The following is a 27,517-nucleotide window of genomic DNA, read 5'->3' on the forward strand; positions in this document are numbered from 1 at the left end:
CGAGCCGCAGCCGCCGCGCTCCTCTCCGTCGCGGGCCGCGAACGTCGCGTAACCGCCGAGCCCGCCGGGCGCGGAAGCTGAGGAGAGTCGGGACCCGGCGCGAGGGTGCGCGGGCCGCCGCCGCCGTGGTTGTTCGTTGCGCTCAGGCTCCGGCGAGGACTGTCTCCGCCTCCTCTTCCTGCTACCTCCTTAGTCCTCAGCATCCTCCCCGCGCTCCTTATAAGCACCCCCTCACGCCCCACCCTCGGGAACGAGGCCTCGGGAATTCAGGGGAGTGGCTGTGGGGGCGCGTCGCGGCTCCCGGCTCGGCCAGCCCCTCTTCCTAGACATGGTCTGATCCCCATTGTAAAAGCTGCGCCCCGAAGAGGAGGACAGTGGTGTTCCCGGCTTGGGGCTGCAGGAATCGCTTCGTGCTGAAGCTCTTGCATTATTTTAGGGTGGGGCGGAGAGGGCCCTGGATTTTGGGACGTGGGGGTGGGCGGGGAGGAAGACCGGGGGGGTGGGGGGGGGTAGGACTCTGTGAGGGAGCCCGTGAAAGACTATGGGGAAGGACCAGGAGCTGCTGGAAGCTGCCCGCACTGGAAATGTGGCTCTGGTGGAGAAACTCCTGTCTGGCAGGAAAGGAGGGATCTTAGGCGGTGGATCCGGACCCTTGCCCCTGTCTAATCTGCTAAGGTAAGGACGGGAACCAGCTCTGGGATTGCATACTCGTTTTGCGTTGTGATAGATCCGTTCTCATTCTCAGAGTTATTGCACCTGGTGGCTGCCAGCGATTCATTCTTAAATTAGGCAGGAAAACAGGCTGTGTGTGTGGAGAGGAGGCATGAGGCTCCTAGTCAGATTGATGCCTTAGATTCTTTGAGTAATTTGAAAATAGCCTTCCATCAATGCGTCAGTAGCTACTTTTCTCCGAGCTATGGTGCAGAACTTGTACATGTACTAGTGTTGCTGGAAGAAAATTGGTGTTCCACTCGCTTTTCACTAATATTTATTATGTATTTTCAGAGTCGAACCCAGCCTTTTTTGTCTATTTGAATGAAATTGGTAGAGAAGCTATTGCGTGCATCCAGTTACCCTGCAAAAAGCAACAGCCTTTGGTTGGTGTTACCTTCTCTTGCAGAATGCATTTGCTGTGCTGTGGGTTATGATCCCACAAAATGAAGCAACGGAACCTTCTGATGAGATGTCACCAGTACAGGGTGTGTGTAAAACTTGATGAGGCAGGCGAGGCAGCCTCAGCAGTACTTCCAGTTACCTGGACACAGCAGAGTGAAACTTGGTTAGTAGGATGACGGATGTCAGGTCGGGATCGGGATGGTGTATATGGAATATAGTAGAGGCCTTTTAATATGAAGATGTTGCAGGTGAGACTAATATGGCTTGGAGACTCTTAAGATGACATTTAAAAAAAATGTCAAGGTCTTTATTCAGCAGGTAGTACCTTAGAAATAGCTGGGTTGATTTGCATGTTGGAAAAACTATGAACTTAAAAGTTGAATTGATGGACAAATTAAATAAGAGGGAAGAAGCCTGAAGAATATTCATTAGGTAAAATGCTCTTTATGAGGAAAGCTCTTTATAAAATTATGGCTATTCACTTTGCCCTGGATATTTTTGGAAGCATCAGTCTTTGGAAGCATCATATCTTCACCTTAGAACATCTCTTAAGCAACCCAACTGTACTTGTAAAAATTTTAAAAATCCAAGTGATTTTCTTGGCTTTTAAAAATTCCTCTGCCACTCTTGACAAGTGTTTAATACAGACTGCTGGACGATAACATTGTGTCCTTTACTCAAATTCTTATATGTTGTAGGGGTCAGGCAGTGCAGTTAATTACAACATTGGCTAATAGAGAAAATGAAAACATCTGTATTAGAGTGAAATGAATTTAGTTGGCAAATAGTTGATGGGATTTTAAAAAGCTCCATATGTGATCATCTATACTTGTTAATAGTGACATTTTATTGGAATGATGGTTCACGTCAGATCAGTGAATATGGGACTTATTTTTTGTTGATCTTAGAAGCGGTGACTCATGTGTGTACTCTCTTGTTAAGTAATTTTCAATTTAAAATGCAAATAATTTACATATTTCAGATTATGGCTCTGATAATTGCCCTTAGTCACAGGTAATTTATATAAAAGCAGTTTATCTGGTTATGGTTTTAAAGTTGCAGATAAAATAATTATGTTTACTAGTTGACTGAATTAGTTGTAAAAGTGTTTATGGCTAGAAACCTGTATTTTGAAAGAGGTTTGTAAGTAATCAATTCCTTTGGAAAAACACTTTGGAGAACAGTGAGAACTTCAGTTACTGTTATTGAGATAAACGGTATTTTAAAAAGCCCATCTTTGTGATAGAAGTTAAAAGTAAACATCTTTTAAATACTTTCTCAGTTGTGCCATTAAAAAAAAAGGATAGATGGCAAATTTTAGGAATTAAGATAAGATTTCAGAATTGTAACCCACAGCATAATTCTTGATTAAAAGGTTTTCCCCTTTGCTCGTTTTGTCAGGTGAGAATGGTAGCTCTATAACAGAAATGTGCCTAGAAAACAAAACTAAAAATCATGTGTTCATTGGAGTAGTTTGAACCAAGTTGTAAAAGTTAAAATCAAAACCAGTAACCTTTAAACTTGAATCTATCTCATACAAAATAAACAACTAAAACAATGTCTCTGAAGAAAATCAGGGTTTAAATTGTATTCTTTGGATGATCCTTTGCATAAAATGAAATTCCTAAGAAGGCACATTTAATTGTTACTTTTTTTCACAAATGATTGTCATCAGAAATTTATTTACAAAATAATGGACAGTGTGGCCCCTTCCTCTTCAAACATAATGACGCTTCAACAGTTTTAAATACTTTGGAATAAATTGCAGAATGGATTTGCCACTACCTTCTCCCTGCCTTTATTACTTGTGTTGTGTAATAATAGTGTCAGATCCTGTGCTAAATGCTTATGCATATCATCTCATTCAATTCTTATATCAGCTTTAAGTGGCTGAGCCTCAGTTCACAGAAGGACTGAAGAGTTAGGAAGATTAAGGACTTGCCTAAGGTCACTTAATTAGCAATGGCAAAAATTTGAAGTTATGTGATTTAAATTTGCTTTTCCACATCTTAGAGTCTTACTCATAGAATCTGTTGGAGTCACAAAAATTTAAGATACATGGCGTAGTCTAACCAGAACTCTTTTTTGCTATGAATAATTTGATTTGAAAATCCTTAATTTCTTTCCTAAATTACAAAAAAAAAAAAAAAATCTGATGACTGCCTTTCGAGGGATCACTAGATAAGAACTTTTCTTTTTCTTTTTCCATTTTATTTCTTTTCAGTGTTGCAGAATTCATTGTTTATGCGCCACACCCAGTGCTCCATGCAATATGTGCCTTCCATACTACCCAGCACCAGGCTCATCCAACCCCCAACCCCCCTCCCCTCCAAAACCCTCAGTTTGTTTCTCAGCGTCCACAGCCTCTCATGGTTTCTCTCCCCCTCCAATTTCCCCCAACTCACTTCTCTCCATCTCCTCTGAAGATGCTTTTGTTGACATATTGCCTACTAAGTGAGCAGTAGCTACCTGATGGGGAATCAGGTATGCATGGGTGCATTTTCAGCAAAAGTAAGAAAGATCTTAAATAAGTATAATAATCTCTCTAAGTCTCACTGTCCTGTTCTATAAAATGGGAATAGTAATGGTACCTATCACATATTTGTAAGAAGTGAAATAGAAAGAAATGAATGCAAAGCATTTACCATATTGGTGGTTATCATTAGTGTTATTATTTCTTACACAGCTTTAAAGCACTTGACTCTGTTTCCTAAGATCTTGATTACTAAAGTTTTGCTTCATAATGGACATAGAGTAAATTTCTTTAGCACAATTTCCATTAGATTTACAGAATATGCAAATAAAATGAGGCCATTTATTCAACTTCTGACCTAGAGGAACATCTTTTATCTGTTAGTTATTCTAGTGTTGTAAAACCCTTAAATGACTAGGTCCATTCCGGGTTTTTTGACAGCTCTAATTAAAAAAATTATCCTTGGGGCACCTGGGTGGCTCAGTGGGTTAAGCCTCTGCCTTTGGCTCGGGTCATGATCTCAGGGTCCTGAGATCAAGCCCCGCATCGGTCTCTCTGCTCGGCAGGGAGCTTGCTTCCCCCCTCTCTCTGCCTGCCTCTCTGCCTACTTGTGATCTTTGTCTGTCAAATTTAAAAAAAAAAAAAATTATCCTTATATTGAGTTGAAATCCTCCTCCCTGTAATTTCCAACATTTGGTACTAGTTGGCAATGGAGTGTAGGTGAAGTTATATTTTCATGCTTCTCACTATTCTCTTTTTATTTATTTTATTTATTTGCATATTCTCAAATTCTACAGTGACTCTGTAAAAGTGATGAGCAGAAATGAGCAAATGCACCAATATCAGTTGACCATACTGATACACTGTTGAATTAAAAAAAAAAACAGGTTACAAAATAGCTTTGTAGTATGATCCTATTTTTTTAAAGAAAATATGAGCATTTGTGAAAATTTATAATGTGTATTAAGAAGTATGGAATGATAAACACCAAAATGTAAAAAGTAGTCTTCATCTTTGAGGTAGAATTGTGGGTGATTTTTACTGTCTTTTTGCTTATTTACATTTTTCAGTATTCTAAAAATGAACATGTGTTATGTAATCAAAATAGCAACTATTTAAAACATCATACAGTGAAATTATTATTTTTGTTATTGATTTAAGATGTACCTTAATACAGGTCAGTTTTACTGAGGTATGTAATGACATTGGCTCACATTAAGCAGATACTTAAAGCTTCCAGGTATTTTTGTCAATGACTTGTGAAGCGATCGTTCTCCTATCATACTTGTAGAAGTGTTGATTGAAATTGAATTATTCCTATTACATTTATTCTTCCTTGTTTTAGCCTATACTTGTAATCTATCTAGGTCTTTTTGATTCTTGAGTCTATCTTCCAGCATATTAACTTTATCCTCTGCATCATCTGTAGATTTAATAAGCATGTTTTCTATAATTGGAATTCAACCACGATGGTATATCCCTAAAGAAACTTTCTTTAGCTTACTATGAATTTAAAAGTAGCAAACTTGGGGCGCCTGGGTGGCTCAGTGGGTTAAAGCCTCTGCCTTCGGCTCAGGTCATGATTCTAGGGTCCTGGGATCGAGCCCCGCATCGGGCTCTCTGCTAAGCGGGAAGCCTGCTTTCTGCTCTCTCTGACTGCTTCTCTGCTACTTGTGATCTCTGTCAAATAAATAAAATCTTTAAAAAATAAGTAGATAAATAAATAAATAAATAAAAGTAGCAAACTTTATACATGGTATTTCTACCAGCATTGAAGCCACTAATAGAAATCTCATTCAGCTACTTCTAATATACCTGTGAGAATATTTTGAGATATTTTATCCATTGCTCTTCTGAATTCATGCTGTGTCCTGTTTACGACATTCCTTTGATCTATCTCTAGTAGTAAGTCTGTAAATTCCACCTAAATCAGGCTACTTTATTATAGCTTGTTTACAATGGTGAACCATTGATGATGCCTAGTACTGACGTAAATTCCTTCTTCTCCCTTGTACCTAATTCTTCTGGGTCTGAATACTTATACTCAATTAAAATGTCTGTTATGACCTCTGTCTTTTTGAAATTTCAATAATGTCCCAACATTATTTGTTTATACTTTTTGGTTTGAAAATAATTCTCACTAGAGATGATAGAAACAAAATAGAAGTTGGGAAGAATGAGATTCTTGGCATTGTTAGGTATCACAGCAAATTCTCTTGTGGTCTAAAACCATCCACAGTTTTAGTTATTCTGTCAGAGCTTATGGTTATATTATCTGTTAAAGAAGCGAACTTTTTATGCCTCTGTTCTTTTTTTCAAATTTAGTTGAAAGAGACATTAATATTTTCCCAGGTAAATGCCTTTTTGTGTTTGTTTTCAGTTATATCTCTCTTTCATCCACCCCTTTTGTCTTTAAAGAAATCTGAGCTCCTTAGAGCTCATCAGAGTACTCAAATTGAATTACCTCCTTCCTTTTCTCTCTCCACATTATATGTGAAGTTTCATTTTATTTAACATCTTTCATGAGACAGCTGCAAAATCTTTTAGTGTCTTCCTTTGACACAACTACCTTTTAATCTAAACAAAATAATTCCTATTTAGAATGTATATTGAGTCATTTCTTTCTTGGTGAGTCTAGATTAAGAATTAATAAAGCAATAAAAAAATTTTACATCTCAAATTTACTTGATTTTCTTAATAACTCAAAGGATCACATGTAAAGCATATTATAAATTCTTGTTGAACATAAAGAGTCCAGTTTTTTGGGGTGCCTGGGTGGCATCTGCCTTAGGCTCAGGTCATGATCCCAGGGTCCTGGGAAGCAGGAAGCCTGCTTCTCCCTCTCCCACTCCCCCTGCTTGTGTTCACTCTCTTGCTCTGTCTCTCTCTGTCAAATAAATAAATAAAATCTTAAAAAAAAAAAAATCCAGTTTTCAAGACCCCCATGTGAAAAAGTAGATCTGTGAGAAGTAGGGGAAAATAGTCTCTACTCACCAAAGACATGTAAACCAGAGAGTTTACAAATTTTTCAGATTTATGATTCAGTTCATGAAGTTTTTGGTGTTGGGTACAAGGAGATAAGAGGCAACTTGGAAGTGTTGTAATTTTACAACTATTTGGGCAATTGTAGTTATTGGGACTCTGATAAGGTACTCACTTTCAGGGAAACTGCATTGGTTAAGTGGAATAAATCATAAACAGAGCAGTTAAACTGCATGAAAATGTTATATCTATAAAAATAGTCAAGTTGCAAGTGGGTTATCTATTTTAGATAGTAATGATGTTTGAAGCGGTGATTGCACCATTATGTTCAGGGAGCTGTGTCTGCCAGAGTGAACAGTGCCAGCTGCATGATGCGGAGTGAAGAGAGAGGAGAGGGAATTTTGTTATTGACCTCTTCTCTACTAAGCTATGTTTTCAGCTCCCTCATCAAAGCAGTGAGACTGATGTGTAGCAGGGAATTAGGACAACCAGCCAGTGACTACTACTCACCCTGTCCATTCTTACATTGCCTAATTCCTAGTGTATCTCAGTGAATTCTTCAGGTCATGGAAGGGTAGAACAGATCTTCACCGACATTAATGCAGAAGCTTACAATATTCAGCATTGCCTCTATTGACTTTAGCAATTTAACCTCTCAGGTGACAGTAAATACAATTTGATTTGTTCAGTTGTGTACTGAAATAATTTGATTATGTATTTGATGTAATTTTGGAAAATTCTTTCAAGGAGCCTGTTATAGAACATTCATCGTGTGCATTTAACTAGAAATGGGAGCTGACTATAATTCAAATCAAGGGTTAGAAAAAACTAATTTTAGTCTACCGAACTTGAAGTTTTTTTTTTAACATATAATGCATTTCAGTGTGTCTTTAGTTCCATTTTGAACATACTGCAGCGTAGCTTTAGTTAATTAAAATACGAGTTTTGATTATTCATCAAAGAATATTTTATATTTTAAAAAGCAGGAATTCACAGAGAGCATTCATCTGGGTTCCATTTCTTTCTCATGTATGTGATGACATGGTCAGCTACACCATATGGTAGGCAGAGGCACAATGCCAGTGGAAAATTCAGTGAATTTTCCTCTATAACACAGATCTAGGAATTCTTCTTAGAGTCCAGTTTTCTTCCTTTGCATCTGTAGAACAGGAAGTGAATTCTTCATTTGTGTTATACCTGGGTATGGCATGAAATTGTGTGACATTTGAAGGTGAATCAGAATATATGGTTAAAGGATAAATTTTGTTTTTGTCAGTCTCTTCTGCAGTCTCTAAAGAGTGTTCATCTCTGAATCTGTTTCTTAGAGATAGTGCTTCCTTTTTTAATAGTGTGTCTTCATGAATTATTTTATAAAATATAACTTTGATTCAGTTGTGTTGTAGTTATTTGGGTTCTACTGTCTTGTAGAGAAGCTTTATTTAAAGTGGTTAATTACTTCTAGTTAAGTGAACTGAGAGAGACATTTGGCCTAGACTTGTCACCATTCTTTGATCAAATTTAATCAAATCTTGACTAATAGATGTAGGCATAAACAGCTAACCTAATTTCTTGCAGCCTGCTTGATATTTCTGTTCCCCACACCACATTTCCTTTAACCCTTCCTGCCCAAATCTCTTTTTCTATAAAGAAAACCTCTTCTCCATTTTAATTACTACAATTTCAGCCTGGCTCTAGTTTTTGTGCCAATTGTCCCCTCCTGAAGGGAAACCGATTTTGTGTGAGGAGTAGAGTTGGGAAGGGCTGTGTAGTGAGACATAGATTAAGAAGAACAAATATTGGGCTTTCCTCATGTCTAGTTTCCTGCCTGCCTTGGTGTTAATTTCTCCTCTAACCTCATGGATCAGTGCTCTTGTAACTTATCTAACTTTATCCTGCTTCCAAATACTATTTGTGGGAGTTGAAATGTGATTGCAGAGGTTTTTAGGAAGAGGAAACTATTTTAGTATTTTCATTTAAAGAGCAAACAAAACTTTAGGCCCAAATAGTACTGCTTTGGAGCTCTTGTTAGCAGAGCTAATGAAGGGAATTTTGCCAGATTTGCAAGAGAGGTTGGTTAAATGTGGTCATTTATTTTTCCTTCTTATGACGTTGATGTTGTCAAAAGAGAAAGGGATTTGACTAAAGACATGAGAAATGGGATGGCATAGGGCTGGTGCTGCAAAAGCCTTTTCTTTTTGCTATTTATTTGGTCCCTGGAACTTTTTATTGGTATCTGTTATAGTAACACACCTGTCTTAGATATCAGCTTGTGGTATGCTGTTTGCCTATTTCCAGAAGTTATTCCTTCGAGGTACGTATTTATTGTATAATCAAAGATGACAAGTATATGGAATAGAATTTTATAAAAGCTTTGACATCTAATGTAGTTTGAGATTCAAATTCTTTGAAATGCATTTTCTTGTTATTTAAAACTTCAGTATCTAAGTTATTCCATAAATGTATGTTTTATTGTACAGGGAAGACATTTGAAGTTATGGCCCCTGGATCCTAATTTCATCCTTCCACATTAAACTATATTTTTTTTCTTTTCTTTTTTTGGGGCTAAATTACTATTTAGCCACTTTGAGTCCTTGTTTGGTACCTCTAGTTACTAATCTGCTTTTTAAATGTCTTATGTATCATAGAAATATGCTATGAATATGCTAAATATAGTGTCTTTTGAATATATAAAAAACTGCTATATTTACTTACAGAATTATCCCTGTTTTGTATAGCTATTTTACTGTTAGTATAGGACACAGGAGTGAGTGGGAGTGTGTTTGGGAGAAGCAGCAGGAATTATGCAGAAATGTTCTTTGGCATGGTAAATTCCAGTAGTCCGGTACTCTAGGACAGAGTTGTTTCTTCTTTATTTGATTTGACTAATGACCAGAGTGACCTGTCACTCTGAAGTTTGATAAAAGCTTTGAAGACATAATCAGAGAAGGTGAAGAATTATGAATAATGGTTAAAGTTTTCATGTAAGTTTTTTTTACTGGTATGTTTTATGCTATGTATTAGGATATTTTTAGACCAAGTCTTATTAATCAATAAGCCAACCACTCTCCCAACTAACCCAACAAGTCAATCAGGATTTCATAGGGAACTGACATCCAAGAACAATGATAACAAAGAATTATTTCTCATCGTTATTTACAAATATTTCTTTCTTTTTTTTTTTTTTTAAAGATTTTATTTATTTATTTGACAGAGAGAGAGAGAGAGATCACAAGTAGGCAGAGAGGCAGGCAGAGAGAAAGGGGGAAACAGGCTCCCCGCTGAGCAGAAAGCCTGATGTGGGGCTCGATCCCAGGACCCTGAGACCATGACCTGAGCCGAAGGCAGAGGCTTAACCCACTGAGCCACCCAGGTGCCCCTACAAATATTTCTTGAGTACATTGTGCATTCTAAAATTGAATGAGATCCTCTCCACCTAACCCCAAGTATTTGTAGAATAATGGAACAGGTATGTCAACAAAGAGTTAAAGTACAGTGTGATATTTATTATAATGGAAATACCAAATAATGCAGTAGGAATGTGAAGATAGAATTATTTAATTCTGTCTGGGAGGAGTAGTCAAGGGAAACTTCAGAAAAGAGGTGATTCTTGACTCTTACTGGATGAATGGGAGTTTGCCAGGCAGACCATCTGAGGGAAGGGCTTTTCTGGAGAAGGAATAATATAGTCAATAGTAGTATGTGAAAATGTGGGAAATAATTTGGAGTATTGTAAGTAGTTTGGTATAGAGCATGGGTAAGAGGCAAGTCTGAAGATTGAAGGACTTTTGTGCTACACTAGGGATTTCTAACTTAATCCTGAAGAGCATGGTGATCCATTGACTTTTTTCCCCCTCAAATTTTTGATATGTTACTTATTCATTTATGATGATAACATGACTCTGTTCTAAATAATTAGGTAAAATGAAAAAAATCACTCCTAATTCTATTGCTAAGACCCATTTGTTCCTATGTGTATTTAGTATAATTGTTATTAGATAAAGCGCACATTTTGAATCCTGAATTTTTGCCTTAATAGTATATCATAAACTTTTTCAGTGTTATTACAGAGACTTCATAATAGTATTTTTAATGGCATCACTAAAATATCCCATTTAGGTATATCTGGGTGGCTCAGTTGGTTGGGTGTCTGCTTTTGGCTCAGGTCATGATCTCAGGGCCCTGGGATCAAGCCCTGCATCTGGATCCCTGCTCAGCGGGGAGTCTGCTTGTCCCTTTCCCTCTGCCCCTCACCCCTGCTCATGTTCTCTCTCTCTCTCTCTGCAAATAAATAAAATCTTAAAAAAATATCCCACTTAGTGCAGAATTTTCATAGACTTCCTACACCAGAATCAACCCTGTGGTTGTTCATTAAACATAGGAGTTTCTTGGTCTCACCTTGGACCTACTGGGTGAGAATTTCTGAGTAAAAGTTTTGGAAATATGCATTTCATAAGCTTCCCTAGGTAATTGTTAAATACACTGAAGTGTGAGAACCACAGATCTGGTGTATTTATCTTTACTTAAATATTCTTTTAATGTAGATACTTGGATGATGTTTATTTTATTTATTATTATTATAGGTAGTGTAGTAGTAGTATGATGAACATTGTGATAGAAACCACATTTGTCATAAATTATATTCTTAGGATATATTTCTAAAAGTTGAATTGCTGGTATTATTAGTGTCCCAAATATTATGCCAATTGCTTTAATGCTTTGTATCCAGTCTTCACCACAGTCCTGAAAGATATTTATTGTTAGCTTCATATTTATACATAGGGAAAAAGAGCAGAAAAATTGAAAATTTGCCCAAAGTTACAAAGCTAGTAAGTGACAGGAGCAAGATTCAAATTCAGGACTTTCCAATCCCTGAATATCTTTTTATTGTGCCATATTGCTTCTTTATTCCATAGGGATCAGTGTTTCTCCTGGGTTAAAATATGAAAATATGAGTATGTTTCCAGGAGCAAAGAGAAAATACATTTTCTGCAAAGTTACACAGTAATATATTTTAGTTCACACCTAATTTTCAATTATTTTTGTTTGTGCTCCTCATGTACTTTCACATTATAGGAAGTATTTTGTTTACATTTGTTTATTAATAGCACATGAGTGATAAGCTGGTTTTAGTGTTAAAATAACTGAAGATGTTTTAGCTATTTGTCAGTCATCATTTTCTTTTTCTTTTTTCTTTTTTAAGATTTTATTTATTTATTTGAGCAGAGAGCCTGATGTGGGGCTTGATCCCAGGACCCTGAGATCAGGACCCAAGCTGAAGGCAGTGACTTAGTCCACTGAGCCACCCAGGCACCCCAAGTCAGTCATCATTTTCACTTTAAAACATGGTGGGACTGTTTTATTCAAAATTTTGTGGGTGCATAATGGTATCTAACTTCTGTTGTCTTCAAAGGTAGTTTAATAACCTGTCCATGCATGCCAAGTCTCCAGATGGGTGTGATTTATTTTTCCCTATTTCTTCCCTCTCATGAAAAGGAGGAAAATAGAGTATTTATCATAGTTTTCATTTAACTTTTTGATTCATTTGTTCAAGCCAATAAATCTGAGCTCTTAGTTTTAACTGATTGCATTACTAACTGAAGGATCTTGTCAAGTCTAGTGTTAGGCTCTGTAGAAAAACCAGGCAACCAGGTACTTTGCCCTTAGGACCTTGTCATCCCATGTTTTTGTTCTTCTCTGTCCTTTCGCTAAGCCTTTGTTCCTTTCTTGTTCTGAGACATTCTTTGTCTTTTTTTTTTTTTTTTAACCTGAAACCCAGAATTCTCATTCAGTTTTATGCAAATGAAAATGTGCAAATAATGTGCAAATAAAAATGTGCAAATAAATGTGCAAATAAAAAGTTTTCTAAATTGCCCCTTATTTCCTCATGCCATAGGTGTCCATTTTCAGCAACAGTAAATGGCATGGTAGAAAGAAGCAACAGAATGTAATGGAAGAAGTCAGAGTCTTGAGCTGGAATGAAAACTCTGCTCTTGAATGGACATTTGGCCCAGGGCAGGTTATTTAACTTCTTTGGACATCAGTCTCCTGATTTAGAAGTGAGGATGATATCTATCTTGTAAAGTTGTAAGGATTAAAGAGAATTTATATAAAATGTCTAGCACAGGGCCTGTCATGTAGGAGGAACCCAAAATGTGTGGTTTTCTTTGTTATTATTATTACTGAGGCATTATGGCTGTCTAAGGAATAATTGTATAAATTTCATGAGTGTCTTTATTTGATGTGAACTATGGGATATTTGCATTTTAATATGTAACTTCTTTAGGTACATTGTCTTAAGTTAAAGCTTTAATGGTGTAGGCACCAACACAGGCCACTGGGGGTGATATATTTGCTTAGTCTTCCTCTGATCTCAGAGATAGTGATCACTTTTCTCTGCCTACTTTTAGGAATAGTACTGGTCACCAGATATTTAGCATTACTTTGTTATTATCTGCATTTTTCACAAAGCTAATTTGAGCACACAGAGATTGTGTTCTGCTGGAGTTGTGCATGCTGTGTTATATATAATCCATGAGGTTAATGGTTTTCTAATAAGCTTATCATTGATATTTTCTTTATCTGGCTTTTTAAAGCATTTTTCGTTGACAAATATTTTGAGGGTGTGTACTGTACTATGTATTCAGCATGGTGCTGGTGCTTTGGAGTATAGAAAATAGATTCTCCCCTCTAGGCAATTTGCAGAAGTTACACACATGAGATGATAGCTAGCTATATAGTAGTTTCTAATTTCATAGAGTATAAAAGCTCACAAAGTAAGCTTTTTCTTCTGATCAATCCAGTGTCAACATTTGGCTCCCATCTTTCATTATATATATGAACTAGATCTGACCATGAGTCAGGTTTAGGTAATTCTTTAATGGTTGGAGCTAGAACTTTAAGAAAACTAATTTTGATTTTTAAATAATCACATAGTTGTGGAAAAGCTAGTTTAGTTGAAATAACTTCTTTCCTCTGAACCACCTGAGAGTAAGTTGCCAACTTGATGCCCTGTCATCTCAGGATATTTTAATTTGTATTGAGTTTGTATTTCCTAAAAGCAAGGGTATTTCCCTAGACAACCACAATACAACTACTAAAATCAGGAAATTAATATTGCTACATTACAACCATTAGACCCCATCCAAGTGTGGGCAGTTGTCCCAATAATGTGCTTCACTGGAATCCAGTTCAGAATCATATTACATTTTGTTGTCACACCTCCTTAATGTTCTTCGGTGTGGAAGAGTGTCTCAGTCTTTCCTTGACTTTTATGATCTTGACACTTTTTAAGATGATAGGCCAGTTATTTTGTAAAATGTCCCTCAGTTTGGGTTTGTCTGGTTTTTTCTTAGGATTAGATTCACATCGTGCTCATGTTTGGCAGGAATATCACAGAAGGATGCCGTGTTCTTTTCATTGCATCCTATCAGGGGTTGCATGATTTTGATTTGCGCAATTGCTCATAATGTTCACTTTAATCACTTGTTTATGATAGTGTCTGTCAGGCATTTATGTAGACAATTCCTCCTTTTCCCTTTGTAATAACTATTTTGTGGGAAGGTATACTTAATTAGCTGCATATCCCATTCTTTATCACACTTTATTTATGTAAGTATGGACTCATAGTTTGTTTTATTGCATGGGTTTTGGTGTATTATTGTCATTGTTAATTTTTGATGCTTAAATTGTCCCAGACTTAACCAGTATAAGTTCTTGAAGGCTGGCTTTTCTGAGTCATTCTTTGAGCATTTCCTTGATTTTGGCACCATAAAATGTTCCAGGACTTATCTTTCTCTGCCTCAGTTCTGGATCAGCCATTTCTTTAAGAAGCCATAGTTTTTTTTTGTTGGAAAATGGTAAGTAGGTGCTAACATTTGGTACTAAGTATGGTCATTAGTGAAAAAATATATTCATACACAAAAATATACACACTTACATCTATATCCACCTGTATTTATTGACAATCATGGGTTTACAATGATGTGTCTAACTCCAGTCCAACTCCACAGTCATGATTCATTTTGGTTTCTTCCCTTCCTACATTTGTAACTTCTTGCTCCAATAGTGAAAAACTTGATTTCTGTTCTCTTTAGTACATATACTTATTTGATAAATTACCCTGTATACAAACAACAAATCCTCCTCTCTACTGCCATGTCCTCTCTGAGTCTATGTCTTCATTACCCAACTCAGGCTCTGCTGCTCATGTTAGCCTGGTCTACACTGATAGCCTCTTGCCATTTACAGTCAGTCTCTGACTCTTTATGCCAGTTCACATCTACAGAAGGATACCCTTTTTATCCTGCTTGGGGTCTGACCCCCTGAACTGGGTCACCCTTGCCTGTGGATGATCTCTTCACCCTGTTTGGGCTCTTGACACCCTATGTCCGGATGTTCCCCTCTGCCTGACCACCACATGGATACCCTTTTCACCCTATTGGGGCTGTCACCCTCTCACTTCATGTACCCCTTTATAGGGATGCCCTTTCCAACTTGTTTGGCACTGACACCCCATACTCAGCTGCCCCCAGTATGAATATCTCCTTCCTTGGCTTGGGCTCTGTCAACTTCCCTGTAGGCACCGGCAGCCTCTCTCTTCTCTCTGGTGTGGATGATTATTTTTTCCTGCCCTTCATAATAGCTTTAAAGACTAAATTATTCTTTTATTTTTTAAAAGACTTTATTTCTTTGTCAGAGAGAGAGAGAGCATGTGCACAAGCTGGGGAAGCTGCAAGTAGAGGGAGAAGCAGGCTCCTTGCTGAGCAAGGAGCTGGATGTGGGGCTCGATCCTAGCACTCCAGGATCATGACCTGAGCCAAAGGCAGAAGCTTAACTGACTGAGCCACCCAGGTGCCCCTAGAGATTGAATTGTTCGGGAAGAGAAGGGAAATAGAAGGAAGGAAAAGAAGAAAGAGAGTGGAAGAGGAAGTGAAAGAAGAGAGTAACATATTGTTCCTCTTTTTATCTGTGATGATGATGATGGTAAAAAATCTCAGTAACCACCTGTTCCCTTGTGTTGGAAGGAAATTGGGTTATGGGCAATTAAGAATTCTAGCTAACATGAAGATTATGACCAAAGTTCTGTGTGGCAGTTCTCCTAGACTCCATTTCTTCCTGCATTTTGGAGGAGAGATGATGATATTTCGGTGGGTTGGTCAGCACGTTGCCTTTTTTGAAATGAGCTTTTTCTTTCATGTATTTTGCTACAGATATGTAGTAGGCTTCCAGATTGACTGTGAGAGAGAAAGTCTTTATATATTTTTTGCTCTGTTTAGCTGAAAGTATCATAATTGTCAGTGAAGTGCATTCTCAAGAATTTTTGTAAGATGATGATAATGCAAAAAAAGTTATAAAAGCACTGAGATAAGAACTGTCATTCACTGATAAAGTTTAGTTTGCAGAATTTGGTAGAGATAAGGATTTTAGCAAGTAGATTTTTCTTGTTATGTGATATTCCTGCTATGATTTTTTAAAATTACTTATTTGTGTGTGTATGTGTGAGAGAGAGAGAGAGAGAACAGAAGGAGAGGGAGAAGCAGGCTTCCTGCTATGGGACTTGATCCCGGGACCCTGAGATCATGACCTGAGCTGAAGGCAGACACGTAACCAGCTGAGCCACCCAGGAGCCCCTGCCCCCACTATGATTTTTAAGATGTCATTAAAAACATTATGTCAGGAAATTGACTAACTATATTTTAAAATATGGTAAATGTACATAGGTCTTGTAAAAATGCTTATTGCGCCAAATGAACCAGGACAATAAGTAATTCAAACTGGGGATTTCCCAGACTTTTTAAATTATTGCCAGGAATCCTTAATTCCTGGAAATAAATCTATGCAAAGAAATTTCCAGGTAGCTCTTTAGTAAGCATTTGATATCACTGAACAGTATTCTCCTTATTTGCAAAGAGTTGGAAACAAATAGTTTGGGAACATTGCAGAAATAATTCATTGCAGTTATATTCTCTATTTTAAAAGACCATTCGGCTTCTCATGCCAAATTCAAGTAAAAATAACAGCTGGCAGTATTACCAGCTGCTGTTCTCCTTTTCTAGGTCTGAGAAGACAAACTCAATGGAATGATGATCAGAATTTTGGTTTTACTATCTAAGAAGGGAGCCAAATAGGCCTAGATTTAAACAACATACTTAATGTGCAAGATAACATCTAGGGATCTAAAGAGATCATTTCTTATTTATTTATTTTTTTTTAACCTTCTTAACCTTTTCTTATAATCAGCAGCACCTCTAATAACATATGACCTTTTTGCAGTATTTCTTTTGGTATCTTGGCTTTTTTTTTTTTTTTTTTTTAGGATTTTATTTATTTATTTGAGAGAGAGAGAGAGAGAGAGCGCGAGCGCCCCAGCAGCAGGGGTAGTGGCAGGGAGAGGGAGAAGGAGGAGGAGGCTTCTGGCAGAGCAGGGAGCCTGATGAGCAGGGCTCCATCCCACGACCGACCGCAGGATCATGACCTGAACCAAAGGCAGACACTTAACCGACTGAACCACCCAGGTGCCCCTTGGCTTTTATTTTTAAGGAATCCTTGGGTTTACACTTCACAGTTTGTGACATTCATTAACAGAAAAAGGGACCGTACGGAATAACTATTCTACCTATTCCTGTTCCCTTCAATCCTTCCAAAACTCTTGAATCTTGAATTGGCAGATACTATTTTCTCAGCAATATAATCCATATTGTTTCTGTGATAGAAAGGAGTTGAGGAAAGGAATCATCCATGTCTGATGTGACCTTTCTCTGAAGTCTTGCTTGCTTGCTCTTTACACTGAAATGGGGGTTTATAGGACTATTCAAGTGCATATATACATACTTATATATGTGTATGTATGTGTGTGTGTGTATAATCAAGGAAAACTTGAACTACCAGGAGTTAAGAAATTTCTTAAGATAAGAAATCAAGGCAGCAGGGATCTGGGGGACAGGGTCATGTAGCATGTAATAGAAGCTGCTGAATCTCTTTGGGCTTAACCTCATGTTTGGGGGGAAGATGGGGACAAAATCTTAGAAAAGGGCATGTGGAAAAAATTTTATTACCTTGACTATTTTATGAACTTCTTGAGAGAATACACCCAAATCAGAAATCTGTCTTCAACTTGCCTTTCTTACTTCCTCTCTGTCATGCTTCCTGTACTTCTTTAAAGAGCTAGAATACTGTGTGATACAATTGGGCACTTTATCCAAGGTGGCAGTGCCATTGATAGTGATATTATAACTGCCAGGAAGTTTCTAATAGTAAAGTCACTCAAAATGAATGCTTACATTTTTCTTTTCACTGGTTATTGGCTTTGGGCATTATCTAGACTCTTACTGTTACATTTTAAAAAAATATGTATTTATTTTAAATTAGTGAGAAGTGCATATAGAAAACTCTTCATGGCCCTTCATTGACTGTGGGCCCTGATCTGAATTGAGAACATTAATCTAGACTTAGAAGTTTATACAGATTCAGAAGTCTAAGGTTCTCCTGTTTCCTCTTTAGTTAACTTTTCTAGGTTCCCTCTCTCTCTTCTTTCTGATTGCCCTCCTTAATAGTTCAGCTGTTCTCCTTCAGCAACTCAGCTGTGTCAGCTTTCACTGGTAAACCCTGTAGCTAGAAACTAGAAAATACTCTGACAAAAGAGGAATAGTAATGTTAGGAAACATAAAGAATAGAAGGTTAAGAGAAACAGACATGGTTTGACCATGGTTTTTTTCTCAAGGCAGTTTATGTGGCTGATTCAGCTAAAATACCTCTGAAGCTAAATATCTGTAGTAGAAAAGTATATGGGAACCTTACCCTGGATAAATGGTCACAGGCTAGAAAATAAGGGTGACAAAGTCCAGGGATTCAAGGGGCTCTACCTTTGGCTTTCAGAACTTATTACCTTGGATGGGCTTGTGCTTTTAATCTGTGTCTAGAAACATTATTTCCAAACATCCATAAATGTGAATCTTAATTCTTTATATTCCACATTTCTATACCACACATTTTGCTAATATTTCAAGAGTTTCCTGTTCTTTTTGCAAATAAAGTGCTCATTTTGGCTGTTTTCCAAATATGACAGTTGGTGGACATGCTTCAGTAGAGAAAAGGAAATTTTCCTGCTTATCTACTCTTTTCCGTCTGCCCAAGATGGTGTGTCTGTCAATTGTGACCTGATTTTGAAATAATTTATTAAATAGAGGGATGCATGATGTTATTTAAAATTTTGGTATGACATTGACTTTTAGTCTTTTATAATAAGCTCTTTACTGAATTCTCTCGTGAGGTTTATTGCTCCTGGGATTTTAGAAACTTCTTAACTCCTTCAGTGAATTTGGACTCTGTTCAGTGTCAAGTATTAGTAATGTTTACGCAGGAAATTAAACCAGCTTGTTTATTCAAAAGATGAAGCATGCTGGTTTTTTGTTTTTTGTTTTTTGTTTTTTTGCCATGAAAACATTATTTTGGAAATAAATTAATTTTATAGATAAAGAGAAGGTCCTTATTAGTAGATTGCTTAAGAAAAGTGATAAATGAATATAAAATAGTTATCTTTGGTAAGTTTGTTTTCATTAAATATGTTGACATCTTTTCATTATTTTTTGTTAAAATTCAATATATGTGCAATAGATGGTAATTTAAGGTTTGAAATTTGTAATCTTTTCAGTTGAAGTTGGGAGAGAAATCTAAAAGAATTATATTTCTTTTAAAAAGCATGTTCCTTGGTTTTAAAAATTATTACTCCCAAATATATATCCTAAATCTATCCTAAATCTATATCTCCATTTTAGTCTTCTCTCCTATACTGCAGTCTTGTTTTTCCCAATGGTTTATTGAACATCTTCCCCTTAATGGAGTTATGAAACTTGAAATGTTCATTATTTTTACCCATAGGTCTGCTCTGCCACGTGTATGACTCCTTTGTGTTAATGGAACTACAGTGCACCTTCATTTGTTCTAGAAACCCTAGAGCCATCTTTGATTCTTTCCCTTCCCACTTACATCCATTTGGTATGACTACTTCCAGTATTAGCCCTTCTAACCCATTCATTCCTCTGCCATTAGAAGAATTATTCTAAAACTTATTCTCTGACTTACAAATCAGTGGCTCTCTAATGGACTTTATTCCAAATACACTGTAATATCATTTGAAGCCTTTTATGATTTGGCTCCTCCCTACCTGCCTCATTTTGCATCAGTCCCCTGCAGCAGCATCTTTCAACCATGCCTGATTCCTATACTTGTAGTTGTCAGTAGGCATCATGTGCTTTCTGCTTTTGCTCTCCTTGGAATACATGTCTTTCCCGTGTGTGCTCAGTGAAGCCCTTTTTATATTCCTAGACTCAACTCCAGCATAATCATCTCTTCTGGGAAGCCTTACCTGATCTCTATCTTTGAATCCCCGCATTTGTATACAACTCTATTTTTAGCACTTAGAATACTGGATTGTAATTATTTGCATGTTTGGCTTCCCTCTAGACCCTGATGTCCTTCAGGCCTGAAGGTGTGGCTTAGTTGTCTTTTATTTTATTTTATTTTTTATAAGATTTTATTTATTTATTTGACAGACAGAGATCACAAGTAGGCAGAAAGGCAGGCAGAGAGAGGGAGGGGGAAGCAGGCTCCCTGCTGAGCAGAGAGCCTGACTCGGGGCTCGATCCCAGGACCCTGGGATCATGACCTGAGCTGAAGGCAGAGGCTTTAACCCACTGAGCCATCCAGGCGCCCCTTAGTTGTCTTTTAAAGTGCTAAACGAATGTTACTATTTTATGCCTAGGACATATAAGGCATTCCAAAAACTATTTGTTGAATGACAAAATGAGTGAATAACTGTAGAACAGTACATGTGATATCTTTTTGGACTATATCTTTGGGAGCAATTATTGACTGAGAGAGAGGTTTGATTAGTAACCTTGGGGCTGAGAAAAATTTAATCATTTGTTAGAGCAACTATTGCTAGGCACTGTTCCTGTTGCCATAGCTTATGGGACATTGAGTTAGTTCACAGGACGTTGAGATATAGAGAAATTTAGTAACTGGGACAAGTAAGTTACTTGACTAAGTAAGCAGCATAGTTGGATTTGGAATTCAGAATTCCCTGACTTAAGACCAATGTTCTTTTCTCAGTGCTGGAAAATGATCAGAGATAGGGTTTGGGGGAGGCACTTTAAAACGAAGGCAAGCAGTTTTTAGGGTAAAGTCCCATTTGAAGCCATAATTTTTTTTTTTTTTTTTGCTATAGATTCCAGAAATATCTAGAAGATATTACAGGAGAGACAATGTTAAGTTCATGCTCTTAGTAACTTTGAACCTAAGTGAAAGAATGAGTGAAGTGGAGGGAGCTAACAAAAATTAATCAAAACAAGGAGAAAGAGTTGATAATAAAAATCAGATTACAGTAAAGGGAATGCTAATATTCATTGAGTATCTACTCTATGCTGGTCTTGTAGATTTATCATCTCCTCATCAATTCTCACAGCAAACTTATGAGATCAGTATTATTTTCCCCATTTGCATGTGGTTAAAGTCCCATGGATACTTTAGATTTAAAAGAGGTTGAATATCTTGCTCAAGATAATACAGACAGGACTCATGGAGCTTAGGTTCAAATCCAGTTCTATATGATTCCATCTCGTGAGGAATGGAGATAAATTTCCTTTGTACCATCAGATATCTCAGTGCAGCTGAACTATGAATCTGTCATTATAATGAATAACAAGGTGTTATACAGAGGAAAATCATTTTAACCAGGTGGATCCTTTGTGCTGGCTGAATTGATAATTGGTTGTTTCTATATATTTGGAAGGAGTATAAGATAGTTATGATGTCTTTTCTTGGGAACTCTTCCTATTGCCTTAAAATTGAGAGAAAGTATCAATCAAATATGATAAACTTTAGTGATCCATAAGGTACAAACTTTGACCAATTAGATGGATGCTCGCTATAAACATCTGGGGAGGCTGCATTGTAGCCCAGTATCAGTCCAGTGGGCTAGATCAGACAAGTGGACTAGAATTGTTTAGAGGCTCCATTATCTGTAAAGCTGAGAAGCAAAATTTTTTTTTTTAATCATGTATTGTGTTGTAGAATTATTCTAGTACCAGATTAATTTGTTATAGATGCTAAACCAATTAGCATTTATAGTGAGAGTGACATTTAAGGAAAAAGAAAGATGTTGTAGAATAATGAAAGTCTCATTTACATGATATACCTACTACCTTGCCTAAGACTCCAAAAAAACTTTACTAGTTTGATATTTGGTTTCTCATTTATCCATCTGCTTGTTCATTTTGCTCATTTATTCACTCTGTATTCTTTGATTTTAAGACTGTTATTTCTGTCAATTCTGAGAAAGGATTTTTCTTTTTAAGCTATAGAATAGGGATAATCTGACTATAATCAGTTTAGGTATGAATTACTTATTTACATATCTGACTTCTGTACTAAGCTCTAAGCCATTTAAGGGTAGGGACAATTTTTTTTTTTTAAATCTCTCTGCCCCCCAGTGCCTAACAGAGTACTTCATTATATATTTTGGTGACTGAATTAAAGAACTCAGAATTCAGTCAGCCTAAATGTATGTTTTTTGCAGCTCAAGCCTGCAGGTTATGAGTTTCATATATTCCTTCAGTGACCACGTAATGAGCTCTGAAAACCTGTAAATGGCTGTTTTAGAGGTAGGCAGTAGACCCTAAGATGACTACAGAGAGGAGAGATTAAATGCTGGGACCCCACAGACAGGAGAAGATCTTTTAAAGCCTGCTCTGTTGTGTAGTGTCACATCATACTGTTACCCTGAGGTGTAGGGAACAATAGATGATTAAGATTGGTCCGGTTTGTTTGGGGATCAGACTCTGTAGAGATCCAAGTCCAGAAAACAAAGGATTAAAGTCTCTGCATTTTCTGTGGTGAGAAGCAAGCCAGGGAGTTTTGGAACCAGATGGAGGTAACAATGTCTTATGTCTCTTAGGTGGATATCAGGAGGGAATTGAGGATCTGAGGACCAATGTATCATAGCATTTCTGGGAAAAAAGGCAACGTCTCAATGGTCAAGGCAGACAAAGGGCCTGGGAACACAGTAGGTCAGACACCAGCAGGGAGAGGAAATAGGAAAATAAATGCTTTAATTAATAAAAATCCAGGCTTTGTTTAATTTTTGGTGTTTTATCCTGATCACCTGGCATCACCTGCATTATATCTGCTGAGCAGCTCTCTAATATTGTAGCCACTATGGGGACTTAGCAGGGTTCTTCCTAAAATTGGGCAATGAAGAGCTCAACATGGAAGCCTAAAAGTTAAAGCCTAGTTGAGAAGAAAGTTGAGAAGAGCCTTCTGAAGAGTTTGATCAAGGAGAGATTCCTTGTCACTTTCCTTCTGTATTCCTGCCCAGGTTTCTCTTTTTCTTAAATAGGAAACTGAAAAAGCCCAGAAACCTTTCCTTGACCTTACTGTATTCTGCTTGCTTATCTCAGGCTTTTTCTCTTCATCAGATTATTTGAGAAAAAGAAGAACCAAATACTCCTTTAACTTCTGCGTTCTTAGATTATTGAAACATGCCTCTTAAACTTCATTGTTATCTTCTTGATAACCAGATCATATGGTACCCCCATCCTTATCTTTCCGTGTTTCTCAGCAACATTTGATATTTTTGACTGTCTTTTCTTTGTTAAAACCTGTTCTTCCTTGATCTTTGTGATTTAATACCCACTCACTGTAGTGGAACAGGGTCGTGTCTTACCCAATGCCATTTTAATTTAGCTGTTGACCAGCCTACCATAAGTATGTGTGTGATGCCCAGCCAGGACCAGAAAGAACTGTCTAAACAAACTGAGCCAAGATCAGCAGAATTGCTTAGCTAACTGGTAGAGTCCAGAGCAATTATAAATGGTTATTGTTCGAAGCCACTGAGTTTTAGGATGGTTTGTAATGCATCATTATTGTGGCAGTAAACAACTGATAGAGCACAAGGAAAAGACCTGACGGGAGTTATCAAAGAAATAATGCAAGAAAATTTCCTGTACTGTAGGATACAAGTCTCTAGACTTCAAAAGCTTCCCAAGTATCCAGCATAATGAGTGAGAAAAGACCACAAAGCTGCATCAATCTGATATTTAAGAACATTATGGATTAAAATAAAATTCTCAAAGTTTTGTAGAGGTTGTATAGAACAAAAGAAAAGAAAACACAAAAACAAGTCCTATAGAGATGAATGGAAATCAGAATGACATCAAACTTTTAACAGCAGCACTAGGTTATAGAAGGCAGTGTTGCATTGCTTTCAAAATTAGGAGGAAAATCACTTTCAGCTTGTGTTTTTCTATTTAGCCAAACTGTTGATTAGAATAAAGAAATTCTAAGACTCAGAAGGATTCAAGTGTATCTTATGTGTCCTTTCATAAAAAGCTTCTGGAAGATGAACTTGTAAAACAAAGGAAGAAATCAATAAAGAGAAAGCCATAGTATGCAAAAAACAAAGGATTTGGTGCAGGAGGGCAGAAAATAGGGTTCCTTGAAAATAGCTCTTCACTAGGCTTAGAGAGTACCCAGTCCAGATTGCAGAAAGAGAATAGAAGACTATGGGAAGGATTTGGGAGAATGAAGTGTTTGGTATTTTGAACATTTGGAAAAAACTGACTGTTGACAAATGTGTTAGACTTGGAAAAAAACAGTGATAGGTAAATGGAAAAGGAAGCAAACGAAACAAATGGTAATTATTAACTTCAGAAAGATATTTTTTAAGTATGGAAACAATCACATTGTATTAGCTGGCTCAGGAATAAATATTTATGTAGTCATAATGGTATAAACACTGAATACTGATTTAAACATATTGAGAGAGAACAGTGTGTGTAGAGAGGAATGGGGAGGAAGGCTGATGGTGTAAGAGAGCAAAATTCTCAATTTCTGTAACAGGAATTAAAATTACAATATTGGAAATTGAGCAATCAGGAAATATCCATATAAGCTTCATATTTAGACCAGAACAAACTACTAAAGAGTCCTCTGAGGTATAGGACTAGAGCAAATGGCATATTTTTTCTGTTAAGGGCTGGAAAGTAAATATTACAGGTTTTATGGGCCATACGGTTTTTGCTGTTGTAGGGTGAAAACAGTCATTGACAATTCATGAATGACTGGACATGGCCGTGTTCCAGTAGAACTTTACAAAAACAGATGGCAGGTGCTCTCTGGGTTCTGTCCTAGTTTGCGGAGACATGGCTAAATGTGCCAAGAAGTTGGAATCATCGGTAAATACAGGACTTGTTATGGTGCTTCTGTCAGGAAAATGGTGAAGAAAATTGAAATAAGCCAGCATGCTGAATATACTTGGTCCTTCTGTGGCAAAACTAAGATGAAAAGATGAGCTGTGGGGATCTGACATTGTGGTTCCTGCATGAAAATGGTAGCTGGTGGTGCCTGGACCCACAATACCACATCTGCTTGCACAGTAAAGTCTGCTATCAGAAAACTGAAGGAACTGAAAGACCAATAAAAGCTCCACCCTTTGAAACACTGCTAGCCTATAACTGGGTTAATTTATGTAACTACAACAACAACAACAACACCTGATGGTGGAATGGATTTGGGCTGTGGGACATAGTCTGCTCACGTTATGACTAGAGGGCAAAGGTGGTAGGATAGAGAATTTTCTCTTCCTAATTCAAGCTCACTTTTAGACTTCCCTGCCTCCCCTCCCCCATTAACTATAGAATAAATAGAGTAATTTTCCATATTGCCTTTCATATCAGTGTCCAGTTTTATATTTATTTGTAAAGAGTTTGTGTTTTAGATTATCTGAACTACTTACTGTCTCCAAATGGTGACGCAGATATCTTGCTTTTGTGCCTTATGCTCGTTCCTCTGGAATTGTTTTCCTTACTTTACCTCTCTGCTTTTGAAAATTGTATATATATCTTTCTGAGTTCCACCTGAAATAACTGCTTCTCTAAGAAACTGTTATAGTTTCTTTCTACCCTACTATGAACCCTGTTCAGGTAGCCAACCAGAGATGATTTAATCCTTCCTTTGGGAGAGATTGAATTTTGGGGTCAGACAGTTCTGAATTTGAATTTATTATCTACTGTATACTTACTATATGACCTTGAAAAAAATGTATTTAACCTGTCTGAACCTTTGCTTTTCTTATTTATAAATACTTCATATGGTTCTTTATAGAGTTAAAGTTGTTTAATACTATTTTCTTCTCTTCACTTCTAACACTTTTGATCAACCTCACATTATAGTCGTTTGTGTACTTATCCCCCAACCCTTAGCAACCTACACTCAGATTGGGTCTTCATTTTAAATATCCTGAAGCGGTGCTCAGTAGGCATTGATTTGATTGAACTGAAATAAGAAGGAAATGTTTTAGTGTTGATTTGTAGCTGAAGAATTCTGGCTTTATGATAAAATTAGAGAAATTTTATATTCTACTGTTTGCCTGTTCCCTAATCTTTTTTACATGGCCTATTTTTATTAGTTCAATTTTGTTTTCTCCCACATTGCAAAGGAGGAGCAGTGTTAGAGGGGAATATAGTGACTTGATTTTTCCTTTGATGGGAACTAAGCCATATGTTTGTATTGAGTCAGCTACTCCAGACTCTGAATTCTCAATCAGATGGTCAGCAGTGTTTAATTGAATTCCCAATATGTGCAAAGCTACACTGGGTGCTGTCACTCTAGGGAGACGGAACCATCTGGAAGAACTTGTTTTTAAGAACCCAGAATATGAGAAATATGTCTCTTTGTATCTAAATTAAAATGATACTAAATTTGGCAAAGTAAATAGCTGGCATAAATGCTGTCTTTTGCCTCGCATTCTCCTCTTTTATCTTTCTTTTAATCTCCAAGAAGACATTCTCCTTTTTTGCTATGGCTAGGATTTTGTACTTTTTCCTTGATTTCTTTCCTTCCTAATTATTGATAATTTGTGTAGTACAGGATTCTGATGTTTAAAATCCTCAAGATCTTTTAGTTTTTGGATCCTTTTCTATCTTTAAATATGTATATATGATAGAAAGAATCCTAAAATGCCCTCCTAAGATTTCTTGCTATAATCCCTATGACTATGCATATGCTGTATGTTACTTCCTTGATTATGTTATGTTACATACCAAAAGGAATTTTGAGATATAATTAAGGTTACTAATCAGTTGACCTCAGGACAGAGAGATTATCTAGATAGACCTAATATAATCACATGAGCCCTTTAAAAGCGGAATGTTTTTCAACTGGTAGTAGGAAGGGAAGCCAGAGCTTGAAAACATGAAAAAGGATCTGTTACATTGTTGGTGGCTTGAAGATGGAGGAGAAGATACACAAGGGTGAGAGAGCAGCCTATAGGAGTTGAGAACAGCCTCCAGCAAGCTTAGTCTTAAAGCTGCTTGGAGCTGAATTCTGCCAATAGCCTTAATTAGCATATAAGTGTATCCTCCCTCAGAGCCTCCAGATGAGAGCTCAGCCTGGTCAACACTTGGATTTTGTCCTTGTGAGACCCCACGCAGAGAACCCAGCTAAGCCCCCGTGGGCTTCTGACCTACATAACAGAGATAAGTTTGTGGCTGATTTGTTACATAGCAATGGAAAACTAATAGAGTCCAAGTCTTCCCTGTTAAGAAATGGGTTCCATTTCCTGCCTGACTAGCGGTTGGCTTATTTCTTTCTTCTTTTCATTGTTAAATTTATAAATTAAATTATCTAAAATCACTGTCTTAGTCTGTATGCAAGTTTATTTTTTTCTTAATTCCCATGCATCTGTTTCTCAAAGGTCCAAAAATGACTTTCTGATGAACTAGCAACTTCTTCCTTACCAAACCCAAGGACTTCTTTATTTTTATTGTCTTTGGTGTTTTGTATTGTACTTGATTTTCTTTTTTGAAATTAATACTTTTTGTAATACTACGTGATTCTGTTTTTTACCCTCCTTTCTTCCATCTCTTCTGTTGTCTTCACAAATCTTGCTGA

The 27,517-nt window shown here is 37.0% G+C and overlaps 1 protein-coding gene and 1 pseudogene across 10 annotated transcripts in view; both read left to right on the forward strand.

Moving 5' to 3' along the window:
- Positions 1–541: 541 nt before the first annotated feature.
- The window catches only part of ANKS1B (ankyrin repeat and sterile alpha motif domain containing 1B), a gene marked incomplete at its 5' end in the record, with an annotated part of 1,134,786 nt that continues 1,107,810 nt past the window's right edge, over positions 542–27,517 (forward strand). For all 9 annotated transcript variants that reach the window (XM_080810753.1, XM_080810755.1, XM_080810756.1 and 6 more), the window contains one exon: positions 542–675. In XM_080810753.1, coding sequence (XP_080666879.1) covers positions 542–675 — 134 coding nt within the window. The remainder of the gene's footprint in view (positions 676–27,517) is intronic.
- Positions 24,769–25,046, forward strand: LOC308347376 (large ribosomal subunit protein eL43-like; annotated as a pseudogene). The gene has a single exon. The product of its transcript is annotated as a large ribosomal subunit protein eL43-like (transcript).

Source organism: Martes martes, assembly GCF_963455335.1.
Source record: "Martes martes genome assembly, chromosome: 8".
Taxonomy (NCBI): domain Eukaryota; kingdom Metazoa; phylum Chordata; class Mammalia; order Carnivora; family Mustelidae; genus Martes; species Martes martes.